Consider the following 10,931-nt stretch of genomic DNA (forward strand, 5'->3'; position numbering starts at 1 on the left):
TTTGCCTTCTAGACGGGAGTTTGGTCAAAGCATGGATCACTTACTTATGCATGGAGGGGATTCACATCTATCATTCTAAATTCTTTCTTTAGCATGTGAATTGCTTGAAAGTCACTCTCGGGGTACTAGATACCCAAAACTTTCCTAAGAAGCCACATCTTTTTAGCTCTAGTAAAATACCCGCCAACAAAACCCGCATCTAAGGGCGCATGCTCTAGCCCCTCTATAGAAATAGCAACGACATACAAACCATTCCCCCTCCAAGAAAGACAAAGGCTCACCACCATCAGAGGAAACCACGACAAATAATGAAGTTCGTCATCTCTTTCGTTTCTTAGGAAGTCCACGAGACCTCAAAGAACTCAGTTTTAATCCCAAATAATCATTTACACTATATGACCTTTCTCCTAGCAAATAGCTAGTCTCATCGGGAGAGGGATGAGATAATCAAGCACCCCTTAAGATCAGACGGTCTCGCGGTACCAGAGGCTGAACCAAACAGAAACAACTGTCTACCCTCAAAACCCAAACATAAATCCCCAAGTCCTCTAAGCTTCTCTCCACCACCGCTAAAGCATCGCATACAACTAAATCAAGCCCTCCTCTACCAAGTCGTCGCCGTCTTCAAAACAACCTTCATTCACCTAAACAATACTATCTCTAAGACCCTAAAAGGAAATCTCCAAGAAGAGAGCCTACTCCAAAACCCTTGGCTCCATATCACAATTTTTAATTAACCTCAACCAGCCTTATAAGAAAAAAGAGAGTACACAAATGATGCTACAAAAGTACTATGTAGCTGAATGAGGAGCAGCATGTAGCAGAAACATTTGATTCTGGAAACATTTGTTATGTTGTTCTCAATCCAAACATCACTGAAACGAGGTTTCACTCCCACTGCCAAATCCATCAACAGCTTCTTCCTCTTCCTCTTCCACCTTCGCAAATTCGACCTCATCATCCACCTCTTCAGCTTCAACAATCTCCCCACCAATCACCGAACCCACTCCATTCTCACATGGGCACTCCTCAAATCTCACAGGTTCGAAGAAGCGGAGCAATTCATGACCACCACCACCACCCACTTCCGATCGCAGTTCCCCTTCACACGCGCCTGGGACCACCTCATTCGGGGTCTCTGCATCACGCGTGGAGATCCAGACAGGGCACTCTCTGTTTTACGGCGCTGCTTGCGTGACCGTGGCGGCGTTTCCCTCTCTTCCTCGGTTTTCTGCTGCCTCATTCACAAATTGAGCTATATGGGTCATGTGGGTAAGGCTATTGAGGTGTTGGAGTTGATGGCTGAGCATAGAATCGAGTACCCTTTTAACGATTTTGTCTGTAGTTCTGTGATTTCCGGGTTTTGCAGGGTTGGAAAGCCTGAACTGGCGTTGGGGTTCTTCCAGAATGCCACACGCTCCGGCGCGTGGCGTCCCGGTGTGGTGACTTGCACTGCCCTCGTGGGTGCTCTTTGTAAGCTGGGGAGGGTTGATGAGGTTTGTGGTTTGGTTCGTGGGATGGAGGAGGATGGGTTAGCTTTGGATGTTGTTTTGTATAGTGTTTGGGTTTGTGGGTATATTGAAGAGAAGGTTTTGGTGGAGGTTTTGAGGAAGATCAATGAAATGGTGGATAAGGGTATAGGCCATGATGTTGTTAGTTATACCATACTCATAGATGGGTTTTCCAAGTTAGGTGATGTGGAGAAGTCATTTACCTTCTTGGCCAAGATGATAAAAGGAGGACATAAGCCCAATAAGGTCACATATTCTGCAATAATGTCTGCATATTGTAAGAAGGGTAGAGTAGAGGAAGCGTATGCTGTTTTCAAGAGCATGAAAGACTTGGGAGTTGACCTGGATGAATTTGTGTTTGTCATTTTGATTGATGGGTTTTGCAGGATAGGAGATTTTGATAATGTGTTTCGTTTGTTTGATGAAATGGAGAAGAGAGGGATTAGTCCCAGTGTTGTAACATATAATGCTATTATAAATGGTTTGTCTAAGTATGGGAGGACATCCGAGGCGGATGAGTTTTCAAAAAATGTAGCTGCGGATGTGATTACATACAGCACCTTGTTGCACGGGTATACTGAAGAAGAGAACATTCCTGGGATTTTGCAAACAAAGAGGCGGCTAGAAGAAGCTGGAATCACTATGGATGTTGTGATGTGTAATGTACTCATCAAAGCTCTATTTATGATGGGGGCTTTCGAAGATGTTCATGCACTTTACAAAGGAATGCCAGAAATGAATCTTGTTCCAAGTTCTGTTACTTACTGCACAATGATTGATGGGTATTGCAAGGCTGGCAGGATTGATGAGGCGCTAGAGGTATTCGATGACTTCAGAAATACATCAATCTCTTCACATGCATGCTACAATAGTATTATTTATGGACTTTGCAAAAAGGGTATGGTAGAAATGGCCACTGAGGCATTATTTGAACTCAATCATAAGGGTCTCATGTTGGATATAGTTACATATAGGATGTTGATGAAAACAATTTTCAAAGAGAACAGTGTAAAAGAGGTTTTAGACTTAGTTTACAGAATGGAAGGTCTGGGGTCAGACTCAGACATGTATAATGCAGTATGTAATAATTCCATTTTTTTAATATGTAAAATGGGATTACTTGAGGATGCAAATAGGTTGTGGATGATGATGAAAAAGAAAGGCTTATCTGTCACATGCAAGTCTTATTATTCACTTTTGAAAAGGCATCTTAGTGATGGGAATAAGGAGCAAATCGTGCCCGTCTTGAATAGCTTCCTGAAGGAATATGGTATAGTTGAACCAAAGGTTCAAAAGATACTTGCATGCTACCTCTGTCTGAAAGATGTCCATTGTGCTCTTCGATTTGTTGGAAAAATGAACTTTTCAGCAGTCACTTTTCCTGTCTCCATTCTCAAGATTCTGGTAAAGAAGGGTAGATCTTTAGATGCATATAAGCTTGTCATGGAGGCTGGAGATAATTTACCAGTCACCTATGTTGATTATGGCATCGTGATTGATGGCTTATGCAAGGGAGGATATCTCCATAAAGCATTGGATCTTTGTGCCTTTATTGAAAAGAAGGGGATGCATTTGAACATAGTCATATATAATTCAATAATAAATGGATTGTGCCATGAAGGTCGTCTTATTGAAGCATTTCGGCTATTTGATTCATTAGAGAAACTTAATTTGGTACCCTCTGAAATAAGTTATGCTACATTAATTTATTCCCTTTGTAGGGATGGATTTTTGCTAGATGCAGAGCTTGTTTTCAGGAAAATGGTCCTCAAGGGCTTTCAACCAAAAGTTCAAGTTTACAACTCATTACTTGATGGTTTATCTAAGTTTGGTCAATTAGAGAAGGCATTTGAGCTTCTAAATGATATGGAGACAAAATATATAGAGCCTAACAGTATGACTGTTGGTGCTGTAATAAATTGTTATTGCCAATTGGGCGACATGGAAGGAGCCCTTGAATTCTTTTATATGTTCAAGAGTAAGGATATATCACCTGATTTTTTGGGGTTCTTGTATTTGATGAGAGGTCTATGTACCAAGGGAAGGATGGAAGAAGCAAGGGGTGTCTTGAGAGAAATGCTCCAGTCCAAGAATGTTGCAGAGGTAATTAACAGAGTCTACAGTGAGGTTGATACTGAGTCAATTGGTGAAATCCTTGCCTCTCTGTGTGAGCAAGGAAGAATTCAAAAAGCTGTTACTGTTCTCAATGAAATTGCATGTCTTCTTTATCCTGCTCGAAGGTTGTCTACTTATAATCAATTATTCCATAAACTGCACGAGATTTATGAAGGGAAGGATGTTGATTCAAATTCTTCAAGCTCTATTCCTTTGTCTTGCAGCAGTGGTTTGGATTTTGGATCTTGTGATGCCAGGAATGTAAAGAATCTTGTGACAAATAATGGTAGTTATTTGACAAGATCCCAGGTGCACAGCTTTGACTTCTATTATTCTAGAATTGCTGCACTTTGTGACAAAGGGGAGCTGCAGGAAGCTAATCAATTGGCAAAAGAAACACTTTCTGAGCTGGCAGAGTATACGAACTGAACATTCATGATATAAATGTAAAGTAATTCTTGTAGCACGGGGAACTTTTCTCCCTGTAGTGCCAGCAAACAGATCACATGGATGAAACTTGCAGGTATGTATTTTTCCTTATAATTGAGTTTCGAAAAAGGGTGTTGTGTGTGTGTCTATAATCAATTAATCATTTACCATCCCTTAGGTACTTAAATTTTGTGTAATGAAACTGGTCAAATTGGTATGGATATTTTAAATATCACATGAAGGATTAATGTCACTATTATTTGTTATATAACGATGACTTGTGACTTTTAACTCATCATTAAATTTTATTTCAACCATGAGACAGCATAATATCATTCAGGCTATTGGGAAAAAAAACATCAAGACTTTTAGGTATTTTATTTGTCTTTACATTTTATATTTCCATTTAATTCCTGATATTTTGTTGGTTTTGAGTTACAGATGCAAATCATCTCTTAGAAGTTGAATGCTATTTTTGACGACTGAAGAGAATCAAGACTTCCATGGTGGAGGGTTCAATTTGTTGATAGAAATTTACATCATCAAGAACAGAATCATATCAAATGCTGTATCCACTATGAAAAGGCAACTATAATTTAGGTGATAAAAGTTTGCATTTTGTTTCCAATATGTAACAACTGGCTGTCATTGCTAAACTATAGTGATCTTTTGTCTGCAGTTTCACTTTCACCAGTGAAGGATCAAGGTATCTATTGGACTCTGGACTGAGCCATTAAATGAACTGTTAAATATAGAAATGGTAAATATGCATACACCTTTCTCTCATTTAATTTGGTTTTTTGGTTAACCAAGGGCTTCAGCTATAATAATGATTCTGGCAAAGCACATCCTGAAGATATTTTTGAATTTTTCATTTTTCATTCATTCTTTTAAATATTTGTGTTTTCTCCCTCACAACAAACTATAATGATTTTATTTTATTTTAACTTTTTCTGGTTTTCCAAACTATGTCAAGATTCAGTAATGATTCATGAACCACTACACAGTAAAACACCCCTAAACACCCCTTTTTCCTGCGGATTTGACCAAATAATACACTGAACTAACCACCTAAATACACATGACTAACCATAAAGCACAGAACCGTGTTCTGTGCTTTATGGTTAGTCATGTGTATTTAGGTGGTTAGTTCAGTGTATTATTTGGCCAAATCCCTAATTTAGGAATTTCAATTTTACACGGTTCTGTGCTTTATGGTTAGTCATGTGTATTTAGGTGGTTAGTTCAGTGTATTATTTGGCCAAATCCCTAATTTAGGAATTTCAACTTTACACGGTTCTGTGCTTTATGGTTAGTCATGTGTATTTAGGTGGTTAGTTCAGTGTATTATTTGGCCAAATCCCTAATTTAGGAATTTCAACTTTACACGGTTATGTGCTTTATGGTTAGTCATGTGTATTTAGGTGGTTAGTTCAGTGTATTATTTGGCCAAATCCGCAGGAAAAAGGGGTGTTTCTACTATTCAGTGGTTCAGGAATCATTTTTCGTCAAGATTTTATTAACAGTAGGTAGATGGTGTAATTTGTCTCATATTCTATTGGTTTTCTGTTTTCACTCATACATGATTTATATTGGTTATTACTTCCACACGTGCAGATATGTATCAGACTGTCAGCTAAAATAGAACTTATATCCATAAACGAAGGAGGAATATTTTTTGTAAAAGTCTAAATGAACAAACATGAAACATCTTTATTTGAAACTATATATGAAGTATGAACTAGTTCCTCAAGTAGAAGACGGCTAGCTCCCTTGATTCTCCAATCTCCATTGCAAGCTCTTCTCTTGATTCTTCAAGCCTGATAGGTACTCACATATTAGTTAGTTAGTTAGTTATACTTAGTGAGTTAGTTAGAATGTTATTGAGGCATGTAGCCTATAAATAACAGACATTAGAGAGTTAGGGGTATCTTGTTATTCATTTGGGAATTGGGTTCTTGAGAGAGAAGTGGTTCTCTCTTGGGTTAGGGAAGGGGTTTGGTATCCTTCCTTGTATCTTTCCCCTAATTCCCAATTTGGGATTAGGGTTCTTCATCAATAATACTTCTACATTTTCTGGGTTCTATCATTGGTATCAGAGCACCGATTCAGGTGCCCTGGCCAAGAAGATTCAACCGCAACAGCATCCATGGCTAGAGGATTCATGGATTCATTTTCACGTGAGGAAAGGAGGGAGATATTTGCTCTTGTAAAGGAATTGCAGAAGGAGTTTGCTGAGAGCAGAAGGGAACTAGAGTCAATGAAGAATCAGTGGAGGGAACTTGAAGAGAAGAGGCAGAAGATGGAACAAGAAAGGCAAGAATCAGAGGCGGCAATCGAGGTGGAGCGAACAGCGGCAGCGGCGTTGTTGAAGGGAAGTGAGACCCCAGCGGTGGCTGGGCAAGCTTGTGAAGCAGGAGAAGACTCAACCTCTTGGATTCAGAAAGCCAATCTTGGAACAGAGGGTGAAACGGAGATGACGGCGGAAGAAGAGAGAGACGCTACGTTGGATGAGCAAGTGTCTGAAACAGAGGGGGTTTTCATTTCTGAGATGAAGCAACTCAATCTTGAACTAGTGGAGGACAATCGAGTAACAGAGGAGGAGTGGCAGAAGAAATCAGGATCTGCATCAATGGCAGAGAAGAACCGAACCTTTGAAGCAGAGGCGTCGCCGGAGAATCTTGAAACCATGGCGGTGAGGGCGATTCAGGGGGAATCAAAGGTTGAAGCGCCACAGAAATCAGAGGCTGCGTCGGAGGCAGAGAGAGCGGCAACAAAGGTGCTTCAGAGGCCATCGAAGATTGCAGCACCACACAAACCCAATTGTGATGCGGCAGAGACAGAACATGCCGCGGCGGTGGCAATTCAGAGATTCGATCTTGAAACAGAGGTTGAACCAGCGATATTGAAGGAAGAGCGAGCTTTTCTGGAGGCCAAGACATTAGTCTTGAATCTCTCGACGCCGGAGAAGGCGATTCGTCCGCCGGCGAAACCACCGAATCCACCTTGTAGTGCGCTGGATATTGCAAAACTGGAAGGGGCAGAGTTGTGTCCACTTTGGATTTGTTGGAGGGTGGCGCGGCCACTTCCACCACCGGCGAAACCGCCGGAGTTGTGGCGTGCTGGCGGCCGTAACTTGGCGCCGCTGGATCTGTCAAGCTGTGAGGGGATGGGCACTCGCGGGCACAGCGCAAGGACGGAGAGGGCAGAGATCAAGGTTTGGACTTGCAATCCAAATGGGCCAAGCCCAAATCTCAGTTGGAAGGAATTGGGCCTTGATGAATATTGGGCCAACGTTTCAGCTTTTGGGTTAAAATCCAATTTACCCATTTACAAGGGACAACAGGGAGCCAGATTTCATGCTACAAAGTCTCAAAGAATTTTACAGCAGCTGTGGGGAAACAATTCAGGTAATCTACAAGCTTTTGCTGAAACTATGAAGTTATTTACAGTTCTGAGCAATGAACAGGAGAAGTGGGATCCGGGTGGAAATTATTTTGTTCCACCATTTCTAACACAGGGTCACTCAAGTTCTTGGTCATGCCAACTAAATGTTTTTGCTGAATTAGTTGCTGGGTTTCCAAGTTTGAATTCTCAAAGTGCTGAGGTCAATGTTTTGGTTGGGAGGCAACAACAGAATTGGAGGTATCAACGTATTTGTGATAGTTGGACATTTTCACAACCTGAGTCACATGATAGTAGAGGGTTGATTTGTAGTGCTGGTTCAAGTATGGGACTTCTTGAGCCTTTATTGGCTAGTTTTGGGACAGTACCTGCAAATTCTTTCATGTCGAGGTTTGCTTTTGAAGATGCTACTACAGTACTATTTCAACCTCTTTGCATCAATTGGAACTTCTGCTACTTGTTTTTTCAGCAATGGTACTTAGGCCACATTAGTTTCAGCAGGACAGTGAAGATTTTCCCCAAGTCATACATGTTTTGGACTCTTTGCTTTCTGCTATGGGACCCTGGTGGCATAGTAGTGCATTTTCAGCATTGGCATTCAATTGGATTCAGTCCTTCACCTTGAGGACAAGGTGAATTTTCAGGGGGGGAGTATTGATAGGTACTCACATATTAGTTAGTTAGTTAGTTATACTTAGTGAGTTAGTTAGAATGTTATTGAGGCATGTAGCCTATAAATAACAGACATTAGAGAGTTAGGGGTATCTTGTTATTCATTTGGGAATTGGGTTCTTGAGAGAGAAGTGGTTCTCTCTTGGGTTAGGGAAGGGGTTTGGTATCCTTCCTTGTATCTTTCCCCTAATTCCCAATTTGGGATTAGGGTTCTTCATCAATAATACTTCTACATTTTCTGGGTTCTATCAAAGCCTAATTTGTATTATGATATATTGAGAATTTAATTATTACTTTTTTGGTCTACGAGATTTTAATTATTTGTTTGTAGAATATGTATTGCTAATTAACAACTATCGTTTTAACTGTTTGTGTAGAAATTTTGATTGTGGACTTGCTCTAATATTAGGGCTCATAAAGGAATTTGGTCAACACATTTGGGAAAACCAGTTGTGGATAGGCTCATGATCATCAACCACTAAGAAGTTCACAATCAATTCTTTGGAAGTAAAGAAAGCCATTCTCAAGGTCATATCCCACATTGTAACTCTGCTGAGCTGACAACCCAATAATTGAAGGAATACTCCCCAGGCCAAACTCACTGATTGGACCTACAACCATGCAAAATGCATTATCCGTCACCTGTTCGAAAAGGCTTCCAGGGTCCAAAGCCAAATCTGCTCCTTCATCAAAATGGAAGGTAACCACTGGAAACCTCACCAGGTCCCTGCTCACATCCCCCAAGTAGCAAATTTGCCATGGAATATTTTCAAATGTAGTTTCTTTAAGCGACTGCCGAAGGATGTTTCTAACTTCTCTGTATAACAATTTATAAGCATCATCAACTAGGTAGGTCATTGTAGTCCCTGTGTCAATGATAACTCCACCTGTGCCATCCTCTTTCATCTCAAAAGTTGTTGGAGCTAAGTCAAGCCTCTTTTCTCCTACACTAATGCCTTCCATGGTTATATAGTAAAAGCCACGATGCTCTTGCAAAGGCGTAGAATAACCTTCTAGATCTGCCCCTTCACCTAATATCAATTGATTGTAATTGTAGTTTTTGTCAGTTAAGCTGCCTATGCAGTAAGAGAATCTTCTGCCAATTTGTGACACCAGAGACACAGGTCCACTATTGAGTCCTAATATTCCATTATACCCTGGATCTTTATTGTACCTGATTTGGTGGCCACACCCGAATTCTATGTAGGGGACCAGAACCGTACCTTCATCAGCTGTCTCGAAGACCAGCATGTCGCGGCCGAGTGTTCCTGATGAGGAGGATCCGTCTGCATAATTGACATTGAATGTGAACCGATCCGAGAGGTCGCATTTGCAGCCACTGAAGCCACAGGGTGTTCTGCATGGTGCGAAATAGGTGGAAGACTTAGAAGGATCGAAAATTGGGAGTGAATGGTGGACACAATTTAAGCAAGGGGTGCACATGACCCAGAAGCGGGCACTGCCAGTGTCCATGATAACTAGTTGTGGGGTGGGGGGTTGGCCTATTGAGAGATTTGCCAGTATGGTTCTACTAGTTAGAGAGGGAGAAAGGCTTGCCCTGTAGTCATTAGAGATCAATGAACCATTATCAATCCTTGCTCGCAAGTAGGCTAAACGCGCAACTGAGTGTTGGATATCAAGTTTCATTCGGTCTTTCGCAGTTTCTTTTGGATTGTAGTGTGGATGCAGAACAGAGCGATGGTGAATAAGTTTGGAGACCAATCTATGAGGCTTAGATTTTGAGGTACCTAAAGATGCGGTGGTTGTACTTGTATGAATTGATGAGAAACAGCATGTTGAGAAGGCTAACAACAGAAGAATATGCATAAGTTCATATTCAAATGCCATTGATCTTGTGTTTTATTGAAATGTTATTCCCTATTTGAGTTTAGGGAGGTTGTATTGTAGATACAGTTTCCAACACATGAAAGTAATGTATAGTGAAAGAGTAACAATTCACTCTTATAATTGACATGGTAGATGATTAATGAAATGTAAAATGTAAGTGCTTTCAAAAGGTAACAAGGTCATGAAAACAAGGTCTTGTTTAGTACAACCATCTTTACATTCTCTGCTAAAAATCAATCTAGAGGAATAACATGTGTTATGATTTGATGTTTATTTTGAACATATCAGCTAATGATTCTTTTTTTCTTTTCTTTTCTCTCCCTTTGTTTGTCTTGAAAGCTCTCACACAAAGAGCGCAATTGGATCCTCAAACAAGAGCGTGACTCTGCTTCTTGAAAATTTAGAATCAAGCTAAAATGCCTGCTGCAATGAATATAAACACTTCATTCAATTGATAAAGTGTGTCAAAATTTCTCTCTCTTTTTACTTGTCCTATATTTCTCATGTGTTAGTGTTTTTCCCCATGTAGAATATCAGTTTCTTTCTCAATCTCCTTAGTTTGCTTACAATTACAAACTCAAAATTTCTCTATCAAATTCATTACTTTTATTTGAAAAACATTCAACTATGGTAATCCTTTTTTTTAATGCACGAGCATTACATTACATGATACATCTATGATTTTTTATTTGTTTATTTTTTAAATTAATCCTTGAGATTTATATAAAACGACTTATGTTTAGGAGAAAAAAAACGCTTATACAAAGTTTTTTTTTGAAAGTAGCTCTTAAAAAGTTATATGTAAGTGGGAGTAATTACAAAATTATTTTGCGTCTTTTCCTAACAGTAAATTTCTTTAACTCAGCTTCAGGAATAAAAGTAACTCTTAAAGAGAAATAACAACGAAATAAAATTAACAAAACACTCCACCCTTTTCAAAAAAAAAAAAAA

At 39.9% G+C, this 10,931-nt stretch overlaps 2 protein-coding genes across 4 annotated transcripts; one reads left to right on the forward strand and one right to left on the reverse strand.

The window, feature by feature from the left end:
• Positions 1 to 53: 53 nt before the first annotated feature.
• On the forward strand, positions 54 to 10,213 carry LOC130722275 (pentatricopeptide repeat-containing protein At5g57250, mitochondrial). Of its 3 annotated transcripts, XM_057572962.1 has the most exons (5): positions 54 to 4,149; positions 4,497 to 4,655; positions 4,735 to 4,815; positions 8,510 to 8,832; positions 9,340 to 10,213. In XM_057572962.1, the coding sequence occupies exon 1, from the start codon at positions 852 to 854 to the stop codon at positions 4,053 to 4,055; it is 3,204 nt and encodes a 1,067-aa protein (XP_057428945.1). In that variant the 5' UTR covers positions 54 to 851; the 3' UTR covers positions 4,056 to 4,149; positions 4,497 to 4,655; positions 4,735 to 4,815; positions 8,510 to 8,832; positions 9,340 to 10,213. The 3 variants fall into 3 exon arrangements, with proteins under 3 accessions (XP_057428945.1, XP_057428943.1, XP_057428944.1); XM_057572960.1 differs by having other exon boundaries at positions 8,510 to 10,213; XM_057572961.1 differs by having other exon boundaries at positions 8,542 to 10,213.
• Positions 8,604 to 9,980, reverse strand: LOC130725589 (aspartic proteinase CDR1-like). The gene has a single exon (XM_057576806.1). It carries the CDS (start codon positions 9,978 to 9,980, stop codon positions 8,604 to 8,606), a length of 1,377 nt encoding a protein of 458 aa, XP_057432789.1.
• Positions 10,214 to 10,931: the final 718 nt, after the last annotated feature.

The sequence above is a fragment of the Lotus japonicus genome, chromosome 6 (assembly GCF_012489685.1).
Source record: "Lotus japonicus ecotype B-129 chromosome 6, LjGifu_v1.2".
NCBI classification, from domain to species: Eukaryota; Viridiplantae; Streptophyta; class Magnoliopsida; order Fabales; family Fabaceae; genus Lotus; species Lotus japonicus.